The 26,086-nt window shown below is 41.1% G+C and overlaps 1 protein-coding gene across 1 annotated transcript; it reads right to left on the bottom strand.

Moving 5' to 3' along the window:
* gypc (glycophorin C (Gerbich blood group)) lies at positions 1 to 20,364 on the bottom strand. The gene is made up of 4 exons (XM_080839408.1): positions 20,102 to 20,364; positions 18,435 to 18,646; positions 1,583 to 1,621; positions 1 to 784 (listed from the first exon to the last, which is right to left on the bottom strand). Exons 2-4 carry the CDS (start codon positions 18,490 to 18,492, stop codon positions 588 to 590), a joined length of 294 nt encoding a protein of 97 aa, XP_080695534.1. The 5' UTR covers positions 18,493 to 18,646; positions 20,102 to 20,364; the 3' UTR covers positions 1 to 587.
* Between the last annotated feature and the right edge of the window lie 5,722 nt (positions 20,365 to 26,086).

The following is a 26,086-nucleotide window of genomic DNA, read 5'->3' as shown; positions in this document are numbered from 1 at the left end:
TCCAGTCAAAACAATTTACTTAATATTAGCTATATTCGTTAGTGCTTGAAATGTGAACAACATTTGTGTTATATTTCCAGACCACAACAAAAATATTGGTTGTGCATTTAATTTTTGCTAAAATCTTTTCTTGGATTTCAATAGGACATCCTGCCACATCCAATTCTTCACCACATTGCTCTTCTGAGAGAGCTTTGCTATCATCATGCCGACTATGGCCTGCGTCTGTTTAGGTAGAAAATGTTTTTTTCACGTTTGTTTCTGCAGGACCCCATGAGTAATGTGTATCCACAAAATACTGGACATCGTAATTAATGTCTCTCCAAAAGGCATTATCTCTTTGGTCTACACTTCTCACATCATTAACTTCATGTCCTTTACACAGGAAAAAAGGAGAGTGGGCTTTCTGTGAGTGGAAAATAAAAATTCCCATTGCATAATTTGGCATTTTAATTCTGCAATTGAGTCTGATCAGACTGGACCCTGGACCCTTACAGATGGGTCACGTGTTGTTGAGCAGTCTCTCTGTCTGTATGCGTTAAAGAGAGGGTCTACGACAGGGAACATCCTTCAGCCTGTGTTTTAGGTCAGATAAAGTATTCTTTCTTGCTCTCGTCCATGGCGTCCTGCAGAGCAGGGTCGCCCCGGAGCGCGGCATCCGCTGTCTCCGCAAACTCGGTGCCCTTGGCCTCGTTAGTGTGGTAGGTGCCCTTGTGCCGGTACATGTAACGCAGCAGCACCACCACTAAGCAGAGGATGACCAGGACGACCGTGGCAATAACCGCTAAGAGTGGGATAGAGAGAGGGAGAGAGAGAGAGAGGGGAAGAATAATGGAATAGAGAATACAATAGGACACTTAGTGGAATCAGGTAAATTAATGTGAAATGGGGTCAAAGGAAATCTGGCTGCTAATTTAAAGAATATTTTTTGTATCTTCTAATTGGATGACCTGTATTTTAATGAACAATCCAGTCTGGGTATGGGTTCAACACTCATAGAAACGAAAGCAAATAATAAGAAAGGAACGGTCAAGAAAGGTCTGCTAAAACATTGGTTATATTGGGGTATTGTCACCTTTCCTGACCCTATGACACTGTACGACTGAACAACTTGCGGGGGTTTAGAAGCATCTCCTCAAAACAATCTGAATAATCATCATCGTGTTCTTACTCATTGACACTTAATAATAATGTTAAACCATGGCCAAAGATTCATCAAAGGCATGAAAGTGGACACAAATATATCTCAATGACTAACAGCTGGTCATGGTCACTGCGGCCAGACTGTGAAAACATTTTTATTAGTTTGCCTTGGCAATAAGGTGGCTAATCTATTATGTTTTGGACCTGCTCCTTTGCTTGTCTAAATTCACAATGCTGGCTTTGTTGAAATATATTCCAGCACATTAAGCATAGAAGAGATTGCACTCTTTCAAGGAGAAAGTCATATTGCTGTTATCAAACAATTCACTTTGTCTGGCTCTCAGACTAATGTTTCTATCTGTCTGAGATTAATTCAAGTGGTAGTAAGTACTCCTGAAGGCCTGCTGACCACTGGAGGCGAACTCATATATTTACTCACCTCCTAGGATTGCATCGAAATAGCCATTATCCACTCCATCTGGAAGAAAGCACAAATAAACATGAGAAATTGCACCCATTACCTGGCACTGAACAGCCATGCTTGATAATGCCTGGAGAATAACTTAACTTGTTCAACACATTCAGTTCCTGTGACTTTGTTATGGTAAAAGTTCACAATTTATGAGGGGTTGTTTTAATAGACAGCTGTTTCTCTTGCCTGCAGACTCAGAAAGGGATCTCTATATCCATCACTGGGGACAAAAGGCTCATTAAAGATAGTGATTAAAGGTAATCATGAATTATTGCAGTAGCAACATCTGCCTGCCATGCCTTGACTTTCGCTGAAGGACATAAAATTGACTGCATCATCACTTGTGACAGCAACCAGGTAAGATTTAAAATGGAGATGGATGTAACGTGTCCCGCAACATATCTTTCAAAGGCAAAGAGCAGTAACTTAAACTTAAAAGTTTCCGTAATGAATGCCTGGCATACTCATTAGTGTCTAATAAACCACAACATTGAGTCGTTCGCATGTCATTAAAATCTCATTATTTTGTCTTGTTGACAATGGAGTCATTGCTGAATGGAGATGTCTAGGTGAAGTTGAAGGGCACTTCATTTGGGTTGCTGTTAAGACATTGTTATAGATGCAGTGATGGAACAGTGATGAGATACTCAGAGTCCACACAGTGTACATGGCTCCTTCTAGGTCTGTACCCAAGAGACAGGAAAAAATCTCATGAGTTTGACAATGAAATGAAAATGTTTAACATTTGTTTCTGGAAAGACAGTGCCTTTGGTTTCTTTGTGATATGATATTTTTCTGTAATCATAACTGAATAAATACATCTTAAATACACACAGAATACATTTCATTCTCAGCTGTACTACAGTAGCAGAATAGCAGTTGAAATGAAGAGATTTTTCTTTTCCAGGACAGTGAGGAGACATGGTGGCTTGAGAAGCAGAAATCCCTGCTAAATTTGCTAAGCAAACACAGGGGGCCCAGTGTTGCCTTGAGGTGCCCCCTTGTTAGCCTCGTTAGTGAGATCCGCCTGCCGCCATGACACACATCGAGACATCTGCGTCGCTCAGGCACACCCGTGGACAGCTTTTTTTCAACGGCTGCCATGGAGCCCCGAGGACCCAGCAGACAGGCAACCGGAGCCAACGCCATGAGATGGCACAGAGTGTTAGAGGCATCAGTCATCACACGTTTTTTTTTTCTTTTTTCCTGTCTTTACACATTTTAGTTTGCACATTCACACACGTTCACACACTCACAGGCACAGACACACACACACACACACACAACCACAGGGGCACACAGACACAAGAAAAGCTAACCTAGGGGCTAAGACATTCACTTTCATCACTTTCCCAGAAGTGCCGCTAATCTTGCCCAAATGCAGGGCTTTGAAGCGCAGTGGTAATTGTCTCCCGGTAGGAAGGACAGTGAAACTGGGAGCTAAATTAATTCCACCCTCCAGCCTCACGGCAGACACCGCACTGATATAATATTCTCAGGAATAAACTCATGCTAATATCTAGATCACTTCTATGTATGGCAGCATAGCCAGTGACCTTTTTTGTCACCTCTGGGAGCATTTTTTTTTATCCAATGGCACAAAGAGACATGCAGAGGACAGCTTGTCATGATGTTGCTCACTGGACAGGCAGTGCTACTTAATTTGTCTGCCATGGTGGTCTTGGGTTTGATAGAGCCACTCAGCTCACAGTCGGACTTTTGATTGAACTTAATTTACACAGACAGCGCCTTCAAGACCAGATGGTGGAAGTTATTTATTTAAAAAAAGCATAGCTAACACCTTATGTTGTTCTTCTATCTGCAGATTAACTGCTAGTGAGCATGATTGTATGCCATTGAATTTTATGACAGTGTCATATTTTAAGACTAATCTATGACAGTGTAAAGTGAAAAAGAAAGGGGAGCAATTTGAAATTGATTATAAAACAATTGGGTTCATGCGCGTAATTTAGCTGTTTCTGATTGGACGAGAGACGTTCCATGCTATAGGTTATTCGTCAACATACCTACAGTTACGGGACTTTTCACAGCTAAAAAAAAATCACTCCGCGATGAAACATTCGCATTGATGATAACCGTTAATTCAAAGTTTTTAAAATTCCAAACCAAGACGTTGACAATGGAACTATTTTTTGTTGCGTAGAAACAATGGCGAAACAAACCATTTTTAATCAATAACTTTGTGTTGAAATGTTAATTTGTTGACAGAAGAATTGTTTTATAAAAGCAATATAGCACTCGTGGGAGTGGGGTAGGTAAGGGATAATCCCACGGGTGTTGTATCATGTATTTACCACCAGATGTATGTATATATATGTCCAGTGACCAAATGCTGGCTGTGTATTGCCCCTGTTGCTTCCTTTCCCCTTCTGCCACACAACCCTTCCCCTTCCCCCCTTCCCCCCGTCCCACCTTCCTGTCTCCACCCGGCCGACCTCAAGCAGATGGGTCCCCCCTTATGTGCCGTGGTTCTGCTTAAGGTTTCTTCCTGCCTAACAGGGAGTTTTTCCTTGCCCCTGTTGCCATTGTGCATGCACTAAGGGGGTTCAGGCTCTGGGCTCTGTTAAGCGCCGAGAGGCAATTGTATTGTTATGGCGCTATACAAATAAAATTGAATTGAATTGAATTGAATTGTTGCCTACGCCACTCGGCCTTCAGCCTCGATGGCTACGGCCGAACACCACCCGTGGGATTATCCCTTACCTACCCCACTCCCACTCGTGCTATATTGCTTAAGTATCCCACATTCACACAAAGTTGGAAAATCAGAACACCCTTCTGTGGGGTTAGATTTCTAGGCTATGATTCTAACTTCCCATTTCACTGAGGGAAGACATGTATGGTATTGCTAATGGACATTTAAACACTGACCAAGGAATTTGGGTGAGGGTGTTATATTTGTTAAGGCGCTGGTATGCTCGACGGATTGGTTATTGCACGTGCCAACAGTGACTTCAACACAGCGCCAAAACCTTTATGCTTAAGCATGGTGTGTGACTTGCTGCAGTCTTCTCCTTAACGATACATATCGCTGCCGAGAAAAATACCATATACACCGCTTGAAAGTGATGCACAGAAATAGACCACAGTCAAATATAAAAGATGTAAAATATAAAACTGTATCACCAGTATTCATTTGTGGATTAACTGCTGGAAACAGCAATAAAAAGAGGTAATGTGCTGAATAGAGGACAATGAAAGAACCTAGGCTATATGACATGACAGTTAAACTTAATCACCTATATTAATTTGAAGACTAAACTGGATGGCTCCTAAAAGTTTTTGGTTAGTGTTTTATTGCTTGTCGGCATGGAAACTAACCTGTTACCTAACTTTAGGTTATCATAATGTGTTATGGTAACAAAAGACAGTCTCAACTGCATTATAAAACAGTGTTTTTGTGTTAAATTGTCTTGCAATTTTCATCCGAAAAACATTTGTACAATTGTTACAGTAATCTCCCTCCACGAGTTCTGTGTCATCTGGGAATCCCTATACTCCTGCATTGAACGGTCATAGGGACGCCTGTACAGATGGCTGTGACTTCTGCTTGTTCATTTTGTATATGTGTCAGCCGTGCTGCATGCAACAAGTTAATAGGGAAGTTTCTAACCGGCCAGCCAGCGGAAACAGTGTTGTTGCACAGTGCAAAGGGATGGAAACAACGAGCAAAAGTTCCCCTTTAGACATAGAGGTTTGGCTATGTATAGTAGCTTTTTATCAGTATGTGTACGCCATGTGTAGTGAACCCATGCTGTTGCTGCTGCTGGCACCTTACCAGTTGACTGACAGGAAACACAGCTTGCTTATGAAAATAAAAACGGCAAAAAGCAATTATCAACATGATTTCAAAGACTTTTATTTGAGACCTGAATTTGATGCAAGAAGGGTCCAATCACAATTGTATTATGAACTGTCTGCAGCTTTGGTACAACATCAGTGAGATCATTTAATTTGGCTTTCAGTCATTGTTCAATTGTGAAACATTTTTGGGTGTCAGATGAAATGGGATTCCTCATTCAAAACATGTCATTATTTTAAGTCATTTTCTAAAGAGTGGGCTGATTCCATTAGAAAACACAATGAGGTGGCAACACAATATGAACGTAGACACGTCCACTGTTTATTCTCGCCACTCACTCAAGTCTGTCAGACGAGGAAACATTGCCGCCGTCTCTTTTGTCTCTTGTTTATCAGTGGCTGTCCCTTTTATTTTAATGTGTCACATAAGTCAAGAATGTTTACCTGATGAGCTCTTCTGATTTGTTGTTGAATGAGAGTGTATGTCACCGGATGGGCTATTTCACTTCATCTTAACCCCTCAAACAATGTTCAGCTCATCTGTTTTGACATTTAGGTTCAGGTGTATGTGTCTGAACCCTTGAGTCTGTGTGGTGACTGTATTTAGTTCTTCAAACTCATCATGCTCTCCCAATAGTAATCAGTTAACCAGGGGTCAAAGGTCATGGCTATTGAGTATTTTTTTAAAAAAAACATGCTGTTAGATCTCTATGAGCTATATTGGTTAACTCATTTTTTAATACAGGAAAAGATGTTTAATTCCTAGTGAAATTGGATGGGGACTTCACACAGTGGCCAATCCCTTAGTCACATGAAATCACTCATACCCAACAACCTAGCCTAAGTATTATAACAACAGTGTGCACTGCAACCATCATAACGATACTTAACAATACTTAACAACAACAAAGATGCCTTCGTGAGCATTTCACAAGATGTCACGTGGGCCCCCTCTTTCATCAGTGTCTCGTTGACACCACGACACCTCCACAAGGCTTAGCAGTGGTGTCTTGTGTCTGGTGACAACAACTGATACACCTCCAGATACACCTTGAAAAGATTTCACATGCATATCTCAGTGTCTGAGCGATGCACTGCCATTATACTACTTCATGCCACAGGCTATCCAGGGTGAGGGGTGGGACGGTTTGGGGGGTAATCCCCTCTGGAGTATAAACCCAGGTAAAGATAATGGAATTCGAACCCTGGTCATTTTAGCCGTCCAAACATCTTGCGACAACAGACTTATTCAGGATACAGGTTAATTTACATGTCCTTAAGTAGTTTATGAGCGCCTCAGCCATAACCACTGGATTGCTTTTTCAGCAGCCTCCGACAACTCTTTTAAAGCTCCTTTGATCGACCGTTCTCGAAAACTAAAATCCAAAAGAAGCGTTGTGGTTGATTTAGCTATAAAGCCTATCTCCACTGGTCTTATGTGTGCTTGCCAACCTCGTTCCCTCGCTTCCACTACCAGTTTTGCATACTTTAGCATTCTCCCTTTCAAAGGCTTCCTCAATAGCATCTTCAAAGGGAATCATTAACTCAGTAAACAATGTGGTCGCACTCAGAACAACCGTAGACAATGCGCTCGCACTCAGAATACAACAGCATGTCTGGTTTTGCCCCATTTGCCCGTACTGTTTGTTCTGTATGTGCCTTGTAGTCCACTTTCCTGCCCCTATTGCACAGAAGAAATACTACTGTCTTTGACACCGTCATTAACCGGCAAAGAGTTAATCCCAGCCTGTTTATTCTAAAACAAACATCTGCCAAAAAACAACGCCACTGATTTTAAAACCTGATTATGCCTCCATGTATCGCTATACTAGCTATTCTTGCTACCAAACTAGTTTTACAACCAGACATAATGTGTTTTAATGAACCAACACCCATACACAACTTCCAGCTTCTGTCTTCACCCACCCACCCACTGAGAACAGTTGGGAGAACATAAGTGGCTCAAACAATGAATTTAATGTGGTTAGCATCCATACCCCACAATTCTCTACAGCTTATCTTCCTGTTCTCAACATTATGCCAGTTCATCCATTGCCTGAGAAGCCTTCTTGCTCGTGAACAAAGCTGGTAACCATCTGCCTCCTCTCTGGCAATTTGGTCTCACCCTATGCTTTCCAACTGTCACTTAACCCAAATCCCGCTCTTCCATTCTGTTCCTGCCCAATGACATCCCTATGCTGTAAAGCTCCTCATACATGTTGAATCACTTCTCGTGGATTCCACTTCTTCCCTGTTTTAACGATTGGAGCAGTGTTCTTGAATGCTGGATCCTTATATAAAGTCATCTCCAGGCTGGTCTTAGCACAGAGCTCCTCCATCAAGCTGGTCATTGGTTACTCCAAAATTATTTTTCCACACAATCATACTGTGATTTGTATTTCATTTCTAGTGCTTAGACAACGTGGCACCCCAAGCCATTTCCAAGCTGCCTTATTTATGATTCTCTCAAATTTCTCCACCTCTGAAATAGCAACATACAACCAGCCAATGGCCACATTATACCACCAAATGATAAACAGATATAAACTATCGTATAGATTTTCTGTGCGGAAAAGAAATGAATCTCACATTTCAAGGCATATGGCTGCTTTCCAATGGTTCACGTATTATTGAAACTCTTCGAGATTATGTACGTCAGTACAACTTTTTAAAGACAAAGTTTCCTGTGCTGATATCAACAAGTTTTCTTCAAGAAATCTACAAAGTGTACACATTTCTTTAAAGACTGACATTTGACCCATGGAATTGTATCATATTTATACATTATAAATTTCAGCTCATATATGTCAAGTGGCAGAGCTGTCTCAAGGTTTTATCAGTGCAACTGAAGAACACCATTTCTGAATCCTTCCAATAACATCAACATTAGCTCTTTATGACTAGAAGCAATCACATTAAAACACACAGATGAGCTCTAGCCAATGGATGGGCAAAAATACATCTAAATTAATTAGTTGTAAAATTATCCAAATAAAATACAAAATACAGCAACCAGAACATGCATCAAAAGGCAACAGGACATCATATCACAAAACTCCACTCCACATACAGTAGGCATATGTCTGGCAGATGTAGTAACATGTTCCAGGAGTAATTTTGTTCCAATTAGCACTTTTTTGTTAATGTCGTCACATGCAGACTAAAATCCAATCTACGTTTAAAAAAAAGACATGATATCCATGTGTACATTTCATTTCAATCATACCATGCACAGCATCAGCCGGTGATTAAGCAATTAGGCGAATCTGCATACGATTCACATATTAGCTGAACACCCGCCTAATTATCAATCTGGGATGGAGATCAAACTAGACATATTGGTGGTATTTACACGATGAGTCGCTTGAGGAACCTTATAGCTCTCTCTCTCATAGTGAGCATGTTTATGTTTAATAAACAGTTTTTCTAGCCATTAGTTTCCACGGTAACCCCTGAAAACTCAGGAAATTAAGACTTTATTTATCTGAATTACTCAGATTACTCATTCATAACAGTATAGTCCTCAATTATGCACATTATCACTGTTTAAAATATGCATTTATGTATAGTTATTATATTCCAAGTCTTGGATTCAACATAAGTCGGTACTTTATTCTCTGCCATTATCATTGGTACAGCACATAACTTTTTACCTCAAGCTCCAAAACTGCCTCTTTTTTAAAAAGAAGACACTTTTTCTCAAGCTAAACTGATTCCTGCTGAGAATGGCTCCTGAATGGTGACTGGTCTTAATTTCTCCCCGAGTCCTCCCAGATGAATCTCCACACAGGGAGGAAAGGGTTACCTGGGGTCAAGCTGAGGAATGGAATTCATCTACTAGTATTTTCAACAGCTTAGCAAGGAGAGAGAGAGTAAAGATGACTTTGTGATTGGGTCATTTTGTGGCAAACATTCAGGATTCAAGAACTGGGACTTCACAGAGAGAAGATTAAGTAACATAAAGTTGCCAATGTAGAACAATTTTTCAATACCTATGTGCTTTGCTTTGCCGATAAAGCAATATAAAATTGCAGACAATAATCTTTTTCAACGTATTTTTACATCTGAACGTTCTGATAGATTCAAATGTTTCCTCCAGGAGGTGCATTTCTGTGTGGTTTCATACATACGTTTATTGGAATTCACATACAGTACATGTTATCAATCAATATGATATTGAACAAATTGATTGATCAATCGTTTTATATCTCAATCACTTCTAGACTAGTCTTTGAGAGTCAGATGCCCCTAGTCAGTTTGGATTTCCTTTGGATTAACCCTACAAGATCTAGGGTTACTCTTTAGAACTGGGTTACTGTAAAAAAAACAGTACATTTTCATGGAGCCCTGGTAACATATGGTCCTTCTGAACCTGTGTAAGAAGAAGACTACTGTATACTGTCTGACTGTGTGTGCCTGGATGTGCATCCACTTAGTGCCTGTAAAGGAGGTTATGTCGGAATGAGATTATGCATGTGACGTGCATTTCTGAGTGTTTATTCATAGGCTTAGGGGGAGTCTCTGTACATCATATCAATTAGCCTCTCAAAAACTTTATTAAGACACCAGTCTATTCAGTATGTTCACACCTCTTCAATTAAGAACGTGATTTCTCATTTCTTCAAGCAAGTTTTAAAAATCTGTTAAAGCGACGTCTTGAGTTCATTGCACCATTTTTTAACCAAGGGATGAAAGATGATTTATATGTGGAGAGCTTCACATTTGTCAGTGTGGTAAACAGTGCTGTTAGGTAGTTGGGACAGGTCATTATTTAAGGTGTTTCTCATTTGGCTTGGCCTGTAGGACGACACAACTGAAAAAGAGACTCACCAGTCCATGTTATTTACAGCTCATGTTGTGAAAGGTTTCATTCAATGTGGTGGCTCTGTACAGCCTTGAGTGAAACTGTGTAAAGGGCTAAATAAATCAGATCGCTTCAAGCAAGATTGCCTGAGGTTTAGCTCGCTATACCTCTTAGTTACAGAAGCGCTTTGTTATATGGCCAAGGCTATCCAGTCCTTTATTTTCCTCTTAAACTCTTCATACCATCAGACCATCAAACATGTGGAAATCAGACACTATTTTTTACTCAACTAGGAAGAAGTCTCTTCTGCAGATCTGATCAGAAAAAAGGCCTAGAGGAACACGTAGGAATTGACGGCTGTTCTTCAGATGCTGTGTACTTTTGCAATGTTGGCTCAGTGGAGCCAAAAACATGGATAATGTCTAGCATTCCACCATTCTGTTTTTTGTAATCAGTGGTGAAATTGACTAACGTGTGATTGTGTTCTGTCGTTTTAGTGAGACAAATGTAAGGGGGCCATACTTTGGTCTGTGGCTCTGAAATGGAGAGCTTACAAGAACTGCCAGAAACAGATACAGCAGGAGATGAGAGACTCACGCATCATGTTGAGCAATCCCAGAAATGGCAGCTGAGACCCAGATGGAGGGTGGAAGGAGAGAGGGAGAGGAACAGAAAGAGAGAGAGAGAGAAAGAAAGAGAGAAAGAGAAAGGGAGAGAGAGATGAGTTTAGATTGAGTGAAAAGGGGAAGACCAGACAACAGGTTCCAGCTCAGTACCACCACAACTTGTAGACATTTCCTCCTGATCTGTGATGCAAAGCATTTGGTAATTGTTCTTAGTTTCTACTTGCATGTATTTCTATCCAGTCAGAGATGAAAGGTGGGCAGACAGTAGAATGCTATTTTCATTGAATACTCAAACAACAACATGTCTGCAAATTGATCAGCATTGGTCCGTGTCTATAGAATATGTCCTTGAATATGAAGCTGAGAGAACAATGCTTGTTTTGTTGTATTTCCTCTTTTGTAATGCTGTTCTTTTTTGTAAAGTAGGATCCTCCTCTTCTTCTTCTTCTTCTTCTTCTTCTTCTTCTTTTTCTTTTTCTTCTTCTACTTCAGCTGCAGACCTACATGCGTTCTCTTTGTCTATGTATATCCATATGTATTATCCTTGCAAATGCTTCCTTTATTGATTCGCCCCAATTTCCACGGTCTCCATTGGGAACTTGAAAGCAAAAGAGGTCTTTTCAGTGCACATTCATAACTATTGCACTATAATTATGATTATGAAGATTTTGTCATTGTATGGCACTCGCCCTTGTCAAGGTCAGTCTACAATCACAGAGAACAGGACATTTAATCTTTTATGGCAGGTAAGGCGGAGGAAATGGATTAAGAATCTCAGAAAAAGTAACGAATGGGAAATTGCAAATGACCCCAAGGTCACATGGACACTGATATAGTTATTCAGTGACCTAGAAATCAGATTATAGTGCTGGAGGGAAAGAAATATCAAATTGAGAAATAAACCTGCAAGGGTACCAGTTCCTCTGTGAAGATAAGGTGAGGAATCCCAGAGACACCCTTGGGTTCTTGAACCGAGGAGTGCGAAGGCATTTCAAACTTTTGAGTTTGCATCTGTGAAAAAAGTTTGAAGAGCCTGTGAGCAAAAAGAGAGCCTCTTCATGCCTTTCTTGTTCTGTGATTGGTCCGCTTGCCCGACATGTGCAGAGCCTCCACCGTAGCCTACGCGAATGGCCTATGCGAGTGGCCTATGCCATTGTGAGCTTTAATACTTGTGTGCCGATGTTTCTGAGTCGCGCTGGTTGGAAAAAAAAATAAACAAAGACGGTGGACCAAACTCTGTAGACTGCCGTGTTTGTGTATTAATGAAATTCGTTTGGCTTATATTTATTATTTATTTATCATTATTATATTTTAAGATTCCGTTTTTAGAAGTTACTGAGAAATAGACATGGTACACATTAACCAGAAAGTAGACAGCTTGCTAGCGAAATGAAACAGCAGTCAGTGGTTCATAGTGGTGTGATTGGTTTACCAACAGATCAACATTGGGCAAGCAGAGCAATGACAGTTGTTGGAGCCTATGCTGCCGCAACATGTAGTTACATTTCTGGGGAGGTGTGCATCAGGATATGGCGTAGGCTAGAAATAGCTTTAGATTGTTTTACCCTTAAGAAGCTCTTGAAGAGCCAATTCTTTATAGAGCACCTCCTTTCCTACCTTGCATTTCCTCTCCTTTCCTCTTCCTTCCTCTACCTCTCCTTATCTTTCCTCTAATGCTATCTCCTCTAACTAGTACTTAACTCGCACTTACAGTAGTTAAATTCCTGCACTTTTCTTATGTGAAGTAGTATTTATTGTTACACCCTATGGCTCACCCTTCAGTGGATACTCCATAATGCCCACTCTGGGAAAAGCTTCCTATGTCTTGCACATTAGTGCTCAAAGCTCAGACTAGATGCAGAGGATATGGCCTTAGCTCTTCTCCGTTGTTATATGCGTGTGGATATAAACAAATTTCAGTCGCCTTTTACCAAAAGTCCAACACAGTCACATTATGCTGAGGACATGTCTATTACTACAATACTGATGTGGACAAAAGGTGGTGATAAGGGAAACCTTCCCATGAAGAGAGAGGCACATGTACTTTTTTAGTTTTGCTATCCGACTCTTCTCAACATGCGCAACCAACAGGGACAGTTAGGGGCAATAGGTGTGAAACTGCATCTTGTGTGGACGACATCAACTTGTCCACCCCTGTCTCTACAAGATAGTAGTGTGGGTTCAGTCACTGGAGACATAGAGGAAATGCAATTTCAAATGGGGGGCCAACATCCTCACCACCTGTCCTGGTGTTAGGGTGAACTATTTAAGATGACTCGTCGGAACTGGTAGGGTTTCATAGAGAGCAGCTGTCTGTGGTTGGCTGTCCATTGACTTTTAAGAGCGAATCAGCTCTTAAAGCCATTTGATGAAGTTGAAGGAAACTAAACATGCTCTGTACATATCCTGAAGTGTCTGTTGACAACTTCTGGGCGCATTTCCATAAACTTATCTCCAACTCACCTTTCTTTGGAAACCTTGATAGCTCCACTCAATCAATTTTATGGACATTGCCCTTGGCACATTTACTAAAATTACTATTTGCAACCTGCACTGACCCCTCAAAAGGGTATCTTAATCTACCTTCCGTTACTAATCTTAGGAAATAGAACCATCTTTAATCATGTTGTGGAAAAAGGGTAGTGGAAAAATATTAGAAGGTTACTTGTAAAGAAGAAAGATCACTGCATCACACAAAAAGGTGGCAACACAAAATAAAAGCACTTCTATCATCTTGCATTGTATCTAAAGTTTCTTAACGTGGAACAGATCTCAAGTGAACTAACCTTTTCTTTAAAACCAAGGGTGTATTTGGTTTTAAAGAAAAGGTTAGTTCACTTGAGACCTGTTCCACGTTAAGAAATTTAGATATATACAGTATGCTTCAAATTACAGTTTATATGAATGTTATATCAAGGCCAGTTGGATGCTGATGAACTGTGATTGTTTTTTTATTCAAATGTGTGCTTTCCAGGTACAGCAGGACTGCATTGCCTCCACTGGGAAAGCACGACATTAATAGAGATGTGATATCACTTGTGTCAAACTAAATCTGTCCGGGCCATTTCACTTACCCTGTTTCTATTTTTGCTGCAAAACTAGAACTGGAGGTGTGGGATGGGATTAGTCTATATAGTTCTCCCAAGTTTTCATTCAGCTTACTTTATAAAATGCCACTTACCCTCTTTTAGTGAATGACAGTTGAAGGTAAAAATTGTACAATAAATAAAACACCATTTAAGAGCTGAGGGGCTGAAAATGGGGATTGAATTTTTAGAAAGAAGATGACATTTTGTGTAAAAATGTGGCTGATGAGGTAGAGGAGTCGTTCAGCGATCCAAGGATTGCTCGTTCCATCCCGACTCGCTATATCAATGCAGTCCATCTACCTCATTTGTAAGTTACTTTGGATAAAAGTGTCTAGCAAATTAATAAATGTAAATGTCACCATCATTTGGTTAAAGTAAAAGATTATTAACAGTACATACTCAGTTTTATGTTATTTACTATTTACTGAATATTGCAGAGCATTTATCCATTATGCTTAATAAAGTCATTACCTTCGCTGACATCTTCAGCCAATACTCAAATTTGAAAGATATGGAGATGAGTGTCAAATGAGAGGGATAGTGGAATGAATTTCCCCTTTTCGATCCATACGCACGGACACACACACACACACACAGAGACACACACACACACACACACACACACACACACACACACACATTACACACAGAAGCCTCTTTCTTAGAGAGTCTAACCTTCCCTGAACGAGTAAAGGCAAGGCCATTCTTCCCAAACCCCCTCCTCCTCCTCCTCCTCCTCCTCCACCATTGGACACTGTGTGTCTTCTCTCTCCCCCCCCCCCCCCCCCCCTTACTCCTCACATTCCCCCTTTGCCTCGGGTTCCGTCTGGCAGAGAATTTGAAGCGGAGAACATATTCTGTTCGTATCTCAACAAAACATATGACCTGGCCCAACCACAACATCAGAACACCCCCTCACCCAATCCCCCTCTAGTCTCTTCTCTTTACTGGCTGGAACTGGCCTCAGGGCCTCTGTCCTTTTCCTTGTCTGGCTGTAGGGATTTGGACTGGAGAGGTTCAGAAAAAGAAAGAGAGAGATAGAAGGAGAGCGGGAGAAAGCGAGAGAGAAGGAGAGCGGAAGAAAGCAAGGGGGAGGGGGAGGGGGGAGGGGGGCGTGAACAGTGGAGGACTCAGTGGGCCTAATGGGAATGAGTTCTTATGACTGAATCAGATGACTGGGGATGATTGGGTGCAGATGGTGCGCTGCCTCGTGCTCCTCTCCGCCTGTTAGCGACAAGCGTCTGTGGAAGACTCATACATCCAAACAAATGATAAAAACACAGCCAGTAAATGAATCTCAACTAAGACAGAGGAGTGTGAGTGCGACGTTCTTTTTTTGTACTCAGTGTGAGTTTAGATCTTAGTGTTGTTGCAGCCTAGGAGAGGAAGCCAGCGTAAGTTTGCCATCTACTAGAGCAGGGCTTAAGAGCAGGATGTGAGGGACCGTGCACGCCAGAGATAAACTCCCCACATCCAGCGCTGTCTCCAGACTTTCTCTTGGCAAATTTCACACATCCCTTTCCCTCCCCCCTCCCCCCCCCCAAGGGCTGAAGAACATTTCCAACTCCCTGGGTGCACATGCAGCGCACTGCTCTCCAAGAAAATATCGAACGCAGCGTCCCGCTCTTACTTTCCTCCCCCCCAACCAGAGAAGTCTTCTCTTGTCTCTTTGAATGCAGATATCAAGCCGTTTTCCCTTTTTCCTCAAGCAACCTCAGAGCCTTGTTGTGCTATTGTCTCTCTGGTGTGTGCACTGTAGCATTCTGGGAGAAGAGGAGTGCATGAGTGCAGACACAGTCAGGATGCACATGTTGTGCAGACTCTGAACTGGCTCTGTGCCAACGATACACAAGGCGCTTTCCCAGCAGCGGAGGCCTAACTGAGAAAGAGTGGATGACATGCATGGATGCTTTTAAAAAGACCCACCTGATAATTGAGGCTTTCTTTTGTTCTGCTGTGAATGGAGCGTGATTGAAAATACAATATAACCTTGTGACACAGGTGCTGTAGATGATAGAGGGCCTTGAACTCATCCCTGTAAATATAGACTTATGTATGCTGTATTGTCATCTGAGCTAAACGTTTCATATTTGTATAATTTGATGGATTTGCTATTTGTTAGCTACATACAGTTCATACAGGCTTCTCTTGAAAGATCCTGACGTTCCACTAACACATACATTATTGACGCTCAAGACAGCATTGCAGTCTCCGCTCATTTGCCTTTAAGAACAGAATGTCGGAAAATCACATGTCCAATAAGCTGTCGAGATTTTCTGTCAAAATTCGGTATTCTCTGGGGACATGTAAATGGGCTGAGGCAACACGCAGTGTCAGTGCACCCATAGGTTACACCCAAAATATAATCAACCGCTCACAGCAGGCAACCATCATTTAACAGCAACATCAAATCTGATTTTGCCCCCACCCACCAGGGACACCAGCGGTGAAGGGTATGGTAAATATTATCCTTCCATACCAAATGCTATGCAAATACACTGCATGCTCTAGCCCCCTGAGTGTTTCCCCATCACAAAATGTAAACAAGCCTTTTAAGCTCAGAATGAAGTCTTGTGTTATTTCCACCTCACTCTCTCAGTGGCTGCACGCAGCGAGAGCGCTCACTAAATTGGGAATCTTGTATTTGTTGCCACGTTAGAGTGAGCGGTTATTAGCTTTCACACATTCTTTGAACTGTTCTGGCTGATTTGATGCCACATCCCAGTTTTTCAATATTGTTTTCCCTTTGGAGTGGAGAAGCTGCTTATCTGTTTTCCCAGCCTCTGGTTACAGGCAGATGTAAAATCGACGAGGTTAAATGGGAAACAGCAGGAGATGAGCAGACCCATACAATGTTTGTTATTCCTCTGTCACATATTGGCAGGGCAGTTTTGTTTGCATTAGGATGTTTGTGTAGAGGACACAGTTCCGGCTATGTAGTTTCCCTTCTGAGGCTGCAACTGCAACACGCAATTTGTGATTCGTGATCTGGTTCAACAACTTCAGGAAAAGTCCTCTTTAGTTACTATACTACTGTACTTCAAAATCAATAAAGATAGATAGAGTACACAAACCATATATGTTTGCAGAGGTACAGCAACAATGTTAGATGAACCTTTTATAATTTGTTTATGTAATGATCCTTACTGATTTTGCATAGCATTTTCTTGTTTGCCCAAAAAAAGAGCATGGGACATAGACTTTGTGCGTGTCAGGTGGAGTGTTGTCTAAGTGGTTTGGCTTTGTCTACTGTGTTTTGTTGTTTTCACAGCTGGTGGCAGCTGGTCTAGCCAAACACATTCAGTTATGTTCTTTCGAAGCTTTGCTGCATTGTTTGCCTCCTGTCATCAGACAGAGCCTCATCTCATTCACACTACTTACATGAGTCAACGCTCTCCTTATGTTTAGGTGTTGTAGATGTAGATTTGATACGTTAAAGAGTGTGATCGAAATTATGCTCACCGTATGGTCAGCTGTCTTTCGCTGAACCACAAAGAAGGCATTAATAAAGTAGAACTTCAGCTACTTCAGTTTTCTGTCATAATTGACTGTTATTTTTATGATGGGTAATTTGATGAGAAAATTGCTTTGGGGAGGTGTACTGCCAGGTGTAGGAAGGCTTCTACTTCTACATCAGTACACCATATCAGGTACGCAGCATAACATCTCCAAATGTAACCTCTTCATAACAGTCAATGGCTCAAGAAAATGTAATAATGTCACTGACAGCAGTTCTTCACACTGACATTGATACAAATTGGATAACGGAATTACCACTATATATCAAATGCCACTGTAAGCTGAGAGCAATCTTGAGATGAAATGAGCAGCCTGAATTCTGAGATGGATCTATTTACAGTTATGCATACGCCTGAAGAATGCATTTTCTCATTCTTCACATTTTACTAATGGTGACAGTTTCCAAACTGAAATTAATCATTTGTATTTACCAGGTTGGTCAATGTCACATATTCATTTGGGGGCCCCTTTATTTGATTTAATTAAAGTGTGTGTTGATTGTGTGTTTGGGGCGGGGACATTCTTACATGGCAATTAATCTATTTCCAGTGTCTATATCAATAATTGTTATGGATATTACCAAGAACCTTATCATAATTCAACGTATATCAGCCATTGCAAAGGCATGACAGAGTATTATGATGTTGGCTGTGAGGTTATTTTCCAGTGTATCTGTATTTTGTTCACACATGCACATACAATTGCCCTCCCCAGTCTTGTTTGGGCATTGTTGTCGTGTGGCTAGTACAACTACAGCGTGCCAAGGCGCTGACAACTAATGCATGCAGAGAAAAACAGAGCTACATGACACGTCTCCTGTGTGCCCTTTTAAAGATGGAATAACAATGACTCTGCGTTTCTAAATATCACTGCAGTGCTGTTATGTACATGGCACCTTTTTTTCAATGTTTTTGTATCATTATTTATAGGTTGCACTGTCAGAATCGTGGCCCACTCACCTGCGTTGGTGACCTGGGTTTGGTCAGTTACATTCTGTTCCCCTGCGGTGGAGTCCATGGAGTCCAGAGTGCTAGGGCTTCCTGAGATCAGATTGAGAGGGACAGCTGACGGGAGCGAAAGTATCCGGAGGCTGTGAGTACTCCTAAGAGAGGAGGAGGGGGTAGGGTGGGGCGGGGGGGATTGCAATGCTGTCCTCTTTGGTTTCAGCTTTCTATGGGAAAGTGGAAGGAGATGGAGAACATGGGCCTGAGCAGTTCTTGTTATGCCAGTGTTATGTTCAGGATGTGAACATACATAACAGCTTCAGGATTCATACTGTATATAATTAGAGAAGGTCTGGGATATACTGTATGAAATGTATGAAACAAGGAATAAATAAGACATTTTTCTGAAATAGAACACATATCTGTACATGTATTCAGTTATTCACTTTTTATTTTAATCATCTTTATGTACATATTTTATGACAGTTGTAAATTCCATAATGATATCAATATTATATAAATTCCTAAGCTGTAATTTTACTAAGAATTTACTAAGAGAGTTATAAACAACTATATAATTAGGAGCCTGTGTTATGAAAACCCTACTTTTTAAGTACCAGTCCTTGCAAAAATAGCTTAGATTACTCATTCAAACGTCTTCAAGCTTTCCCTTGATTTTACCTTTGTTCTGTCAAGGTAGTTTAAATGTCTAAGCACTTCTATCATATTTGAGCTCTGTGGGAATTGAACTCTGTTGACCTCTCCCACAACAAACACAGGAAAAGGAAACCAGCCTACTGCACTATCAAGGCCCAGCAGCCCTGAGAATGCCAGAGGACTGTTTTTGATTAGTCTCGAGTAACTGACATCAGCCTGATTCCTCGGGACTGAATCATCCCCTCCAGTTTCCCCCCTCCCACCTAGTCCAACTACCTCATGTCTTATCAGTGTGATAGAATATCAAAAATACTTCAGTCTCTTCTCTCACTATTTCACCCGTTAAATACCACACATACCAAAACACATCTGTAGTTCATCATCGTGTCTCGAGCTTTGCCAGTCAAACCTGTTGCACTTTCGCACATAAGCTACTAACTAAAATGTTGCCCAGAGAAGGCAATAGACAATCTAAAACTGGAAGCTTTCCACACATTTGATTTTCACATTATTTGGTCTGTGACTGCAAATTGCTCTAGTTTCTATGTGACACAAGGAGTGATTGACTTCAGATGTTGATTGCCGCTACTGGGAGATGACACTGTTGCTGCCTGTGACAGATGTCATTCACAGATGCTGCATGATTTATTGTGCTTGAGCTCTCTGATAACTTTTCCATTTAGTTTATTAAGCATGCAACTATTGTGCAGAAGGTTAGGTTTTCACTTCAGCATTTCATGGGTAGTGTCTGCTCGAGAGCATGTTAGCAGATGTGAGAACAGAGGTGTCTTGTATCTTGTATGAAATTTTCACTCTTTTGAAACTGTTCAGGTAATGTCTCATTAAGCCTCAAGACATTTAATTTGCACACTCAATTGTCAGTATCAGTTAAGTTAGATAACTTGTGTCTCATGGTGCATTTGTCTGTTAGCCTTTCTGCACACCTCTTTGCTTTTGCTCGTGTCAGTCAAACCTGTTTACAAAGTTCTAAAACTGAAGTTACCATGAAGAAAGAGCCCACTCACCAGACTTCCCCAGAGCTTCAGAGAGAGAGAGAGAGAGAGAGAGAGAGAGAGAGAGAGAGAGAGAGACTTGTTTCTTCAGCTTCTCTCTATTTTCTGTTGGATGTCACTCGTATTCCACACTGAGAGAAAACCCCCAGGACATAGTCCACCCTGGACGTGGGAAGTCGCCTGCTCCTTGCCTCGTGGCAAAAGACTGACACATAAACCTCCAGAACTATAGTAATGTCTCCCTACTAGTTTTTCATGTGTTAGGAGTAGATCTGTTGCACATGAACTTTCTCTTCGCTCCTCCCCCCCTATGGTTGGGGTGTCCTCTCGGTAGAGAACTCGTCCGTCCTTCTAATGGTAATCCCCTCCCCTCGCGTGGCTCAAAAAAAATATCCCACAGCTGTTGTGCTGGGAAGCCCAGGGAAGGGGAGGAGGGAGAATAGAGAATCAGCCAACCGGAAAGGGAGAAAGGGTGCAGGAAGAGAAAAACTAGAAAAAAAGGACCAGATTTTTTGTGAAATTCCACCGTTTATGCTTCGGATGTTTGTGAGGAGAACTAAGAGGAGAAACTATTTTTGAAAGGTTTCAGACTGACCAAGATGCCACTTAGAGGGCAAACATTTAGAACACAGAGCATGTGTCTGCAGGTCTTTCCAAAATTCTCAAAATAAAATATTCATTCATCTAGTTTTGGAGTCAAAATATACAGTAACACTTTACTTTTATAAGGTTCAGAATGTATTTATAATGTCTCATAATGTTTATAAAGGGACCTTTAACTGTGCATGACAAAAATATGATACAAATTACATAATTAGAGTTTAAGGTTTTAGAGCACAAACATTACAGTGCACTTACATGTTATGGACTGATTAAAGGAGAATCCTATTTTTATTTTTTTTAGATCATCAGTATTATATAAATCTGACATAACTACATGAGGCAGGTGGCATAACACACAATAACAACATAACTCATAAAGTGACTAGATGATGACAGGAGTTTGGAATGTGTTTATGTGCATGTACTAATAATGTCACTGTTCAAAAATCATTCATGGCATTTGATTGACATTAATATCCCTCCAAGTGGGTGGCTATGTGTCAAAAGCAAAGTTTGACTTTATAGACAATAATGTTTTTGCAATATAAGGAATATATTTTAATTGTTAACTCATAAAAAAAAAAACATTTAACCAATTTTAATGGGAGAAAAAAAACCTGTATCAAATGTCACGGATCTACTTTGATTCAGTTTAACTGTTGATGAACGTGGGCATGTGATGACAATAATCATACTTGAACCTTATTTGACAGCAGATGTGAAACTGATTTGTTAAATATATGGTGTGTTAAAAGAATGAACTAACCCTAGAGTTAAACGTATTTTTTACTGTATGATATTTGTTTGTGTCCACGATAATTAAGAAGACAGAACGTAATCTTTAGCAGAGCTCAGCAAATTCAACCTAGGCCTTCACAAGAGAGCAAGCCCATGCTGACTTGGAGAATGGGACTGTAAATGTTGAGGCTACCTGGTGCCTGTCCTCTTGTCATAAGCTATGTTAAAAACGAATAAATAAATAGTCTAAGCCAACTGATGCATAATGTAATATGATGCTGGTTACTTTTGCCTGTCACTGTGTGCTGATGTGGACTTGAATTGCTGCAAAAGGTCGCTGCTTATCGAATGGCAATTATAACATTTTACTACCACTCTACAGACTGACATCTTCTCTAAAAGGTTGTTGTAAAGTGCTGTGTGGCCTGTCACTGTTTTAAATTTGTTTTGTGTTTTGATTAGCGATGTGTTATTGGGACTTTCAGCTTGCATTGTGCTTGGGATACACGCAGCTTTCCTTTCTGCTAAGCTATCGGAGACTACAGTCTGTCTCACAGTGGTGTTAGGCTACCTAGGCCCACAAAAAAAATAAAAATAAATCAACTGTGGCTTGTTTTGTGTACCTTTAACATTGTACATTTTACCACTTGATTAAATATAGAGGTCCATAGCAAGGAGCTGATATTTGTCAGAAATGTCTTCACGGTTGCCATTGGACAAAAAAATATCCTTTGTAATGACAGCAATGTATGTCCTCATTGAAAATGCGTGTCACACCGGGTGTGTCAATTGCTCCGGGCTTTTGTGTGTCATTGATTGACTGTGCTGTAAATTAAGTTTGGCTAACAGGAAAGAGAATAGCTTTTTAATTGCATCCATTTTCTTTTTAAAATGGCATGACTGCTGGCTGTCAGCAGCTGCAGATGCTAAACAAACTGTTTCCATTTCTTCTTTCAGGCACCAGATGCCGTCTCATTGTCAGGAATATTATATTAATTACCTTGAAGAGTTTGGATGAAGGCTGTGTCCTCACAGTAAACGAGATTTGAAGGATGCACCTTCTCTGGAACGTGTTCAAAACTTCTGACTGTGGCTCGATGTACTTCTAGCTATCTTAAGTGACATCAATACACCTGACAGATTCTGTACTCAGGGACTGGAATGGCTAACCATGAGGTTTCAAGACATTCCACACCATGCTAGCAATGTAGCTGCAGCTTGTCATAGCTCAAATAGAGTATTAGTTCCATAACAGAAGTTCTGCTCATAACCTAGTGTTCCCCCATTTGAGCTATTAGTCAAAACAAAACAATAACAACAACAATCTGCACTTTGATACCAGCTCTGAGTTTGATTGATTTCAGTGAGGCATCCCACCAGAGCTACAGGTGTGAGGTGATTTGTGCCGGGCTATTGACGCCAGATGTGCATAATCTATTAGTTAGATGGCGGCTTAGTGTAATTACGTAAAAACAGAACCATGCTCCCTTAACTGGGCAGGCCCAGACAGACCCATGATTGGCCTTCTCAGCGGAGATCCCGGTCTCAAACACACAGACAGAAATCAATTGGGAGGTAAATTGTGCAAACAAAATCCATTAGTACCTCTCGGCTACAAGATGTTAATTATATCAGATGCCACAGGCTTTAATTGAAATTACCAGCATTATGGACAGGGAGCCAAAGGACAGTTTCTGTTGAGAGAGAGAGAGAGAGAGAGAGAGAGAGAGAGAGAGAGAGAGAGAGAGAGAGAGAGAGAGAGAGAGAGAGAGAGAGAGAGAGAGAGAGAGAGAGAGAGAGAGAGAGAGAGAGAGAGAGAGAGAGAGAGAGAGAGAGAGAGAGAGAGAGAGAGAGCATATGTTCTGTGGGAGTTGTAAAGCCACTCTGAGTAATACTGTTTACAGAGTAATTTACCAGACTAATGCCTTTTCCCATTTCAGTACAAATCCACAGGATTGGGGACACGTTTGATGTTTATGCTCATGTGTGTGTGCCAGTTCAGGTTGGTCGTTCTTACTTCCTACCAATACATGTGGAGATGGAGCCTCTATTTGTGGAAACTGATTTCAATAGAAAAAAAATGACATGATAAACAAGATAAACACTAGATAAACGCAACTTCAAAGGAAAGAAAATTGAGATGTCTGGGACACTTGTGTGTACTCACATGTGTGATGTAAAGTCTGTTTTTTGTCCAGAACACAAAAGTCACTGGATAAAAAGGTAAAGAGTTAGCACATGTGCCTTCATAGCACTGCTTACTGCAGTCTTTGATCGGAACGTATTACTTCTGTTGGAATTCTGTGGCAGTAGCCAACCGCTTGTCCTCATCATTGGTCATAGACATAGAGTAAGTGGGACTGGACCATACTCTGGAGATGTCTGCTCAGTCAACCAACTGTGTGTGTGTGTGTGTGTGTGTGTGTGTGTGTGTGTGTGTGTGTGTGTGTGCGTGATGTGTGTGCGCATACCTGGTGTGCAGCAGGGTGACCTGAAAAGTCCCTCTGAGCCCAGAGTTCATGAGCATATACCCAGGCAGGCGGTGCATCGAGTGATGCTAGACAGAGGCATACATCAGCCATGCATGTATGATGCAGGGTCTGTGAGGCTAGTTTCCTGACCATCTGCGTCCCTGATGGGGCACCCCACGGGGACCTCAGAGACCTGCCCCCCCCAGATGACATATTACCCCATGTTTAGTGTGGTCATTGTCCTTGAGTGACTGTCCAACTCTCTTATGTGGCTGCCTTGCCCTTGGGCATTGGTTTGTCTTCATCTAACATGGATGCTACAGTTTCTATGAAGGATGCAGAGCGCTGTGTATAGGTGCTTTGATCAGTACATACACAGAGCAGTCATCACACATGAATGAGGGAAAGCAAAACACAACGCTTGGGAAGAGTACTGTTTTTATTATGTGGCCTTGCTATCCTTTAAGATGTCCTGCTCTATTTAGAGCCCGAGCTCAATCATTGGTCAGAATACCTGAAGTGTATGTCTCCATGGTAGCCTCCGAGTCATCAGTCAGCCATACCCTCCTACAGAATAATAGATGCCTGGTAGTCACTTCCTGGAACTGCTGTTGCTTTTGATGTAGTCAAGTGTAACTTAGTGTAACATAAGCAACATTGCATTTTGTAGGATGCAATCGATAAGACAGCTTAATATGACTTGCAAAATGAAACCATAAGGATGTTTTTATCTGAAACATTTTTCTATGTTGCTAAACTATAATTTGTTTTCAAACATAATTGTATCACCTAGAAGTCAAATATGTGCATATATGCTATTTTTAAAGGATACTTTCTCCAAAACACAAAATCCATTTGTCTCAGAATTCAGTTTCCTCCAAATACAAGGGATGTGAAGCTATGTAATCTACAGCCTTTTGCTACTGAGATACACTTACTTTAATTTATTAAACCCTACCTTGGTTGTCTGGATGCTATATCCAGTTGACATTGACAACAAATGAAAGTTGATATCTGATGTGTTTGGTTCACTACTGGGACAATAGAAGGTGTAACAGTAAGCGTTGCAATGGACGTTTGGCAAAACAAAATACAGTTTGCATAGTAAACTCACAGGAAAGTAGTTGCGCACACAATTCCATGTTCCATCCCACTAACTATGATGAAGAACTTGCAATGCCCCCCAGAAATAAGCCCTTGTGTCAAGCAACACTTGTCAAAACTTCCTCAGCCATGTGTTCAAACTCTCCATCTAAGTAGGATGGATGTGCTGAATGTTTTTGTTCCTTTCCATGAACCTCTCTTCTTTTACTACCCATCCTGAGGAGCGGGCGCAGGAAAACTCAGCGGCAAGCGACAGGAGACGGGTGTCACTGGCTGTGCCTGGTGGGCATCCGTATGGCTGCCATTTCTGCTTGTCAGTAGCGGCGCCGTTGAAGTCGCCAGAGGCAAGCGCTGGATTACAAAATCAAGATGACAAAGTGAAGGATAGTGTAGGTGAGAAAAATACTGGGCTGTGAATATGGTGGATATGTTTATCAAAAAGACATGTCTTCAAACAAGCCTGGCTTCTGTTTTTCTGCTCAATTGATCTCTCCATTTTTTATCCCCTCGAAGCAACAGCCTCACAGCGTCATGTTTAGAAAGGCTGCTTTTCTTTTTTTTTTTGCAAGGCAGGTAATGCATTTGTAAACTGGCAGGTAATTTGGACCCGTTCACAAAGAAACAAGCTCTCAGGCTAAATGTGGCCAAAACAACAAGGATATTACCTGCTCAAGATTACAAAATTGTAACATGCATTTCTGTTGTAAATGAAAAGTGATACAAAACGGGATATGAAATTGCAAAACATTCTGAATAGAGATGAGGAACAAAACAGTTATATGCAAACCTTTACATCCCTTTGTTTATTCATCCACTAGGTGCCTCCTTTAAAAAAAGAAATTGACAAATGTGTATATGTAAAATACTTTTCAGAAACCACAATCAAGTAGTATCATACATGCACCGTGAACACGTCAGACAATATACTAAAAATGTCAGGTCTGGCTTGACAGCTTGTCACTTACCTGACAACCCATGACATTAATGACCTTCACCAAGCTAACTGAAGCGGGCTGATCTTTTAGACCACCTCTCTCATTCTGCAGCCTCTCTTTTGCTAAGTACTCAAGACCCACCTCCA

Source organism: Sprattus sprattus, assembly GCF_963457725.1.
Source record: "Sprattus sprattus genome assembly, chromosome: 5".
NCBI lineage: Eukaryota > Metazoa > Chordata > Actinopteri > Clupeiformes > Clupeidae > Sprattus > Sprattus sprattus.
The sequence above is the reverse complement of the archived record's forward strand: the minus strand, read 5'-3'. Positions and strand labels throughout refer to the sequence as shown.

Coding starts and splice junctions, on each gene's coding strand:
- gypc (XM_080839408.1), bottom strand. CDS start 18,492: ATGGACTCCACCGCAGGGGAACAGAATGTAACTGACCAAACCCAGGTC. Junction 1,622..18,434: donor AACCCAGGTCACCAACGCAG/GTGAGTGGGCCA, acceptor GCTTTCTTCCAG/ATGGAGTGGATAATGGCTAT. Junction 785..1,582: donor TTTCGATGCAATCCTAGGAG/GTGAGTAAATAT, acceptor TCCCACTCTTAG/CGGTTATTGCCACGGTCGTC.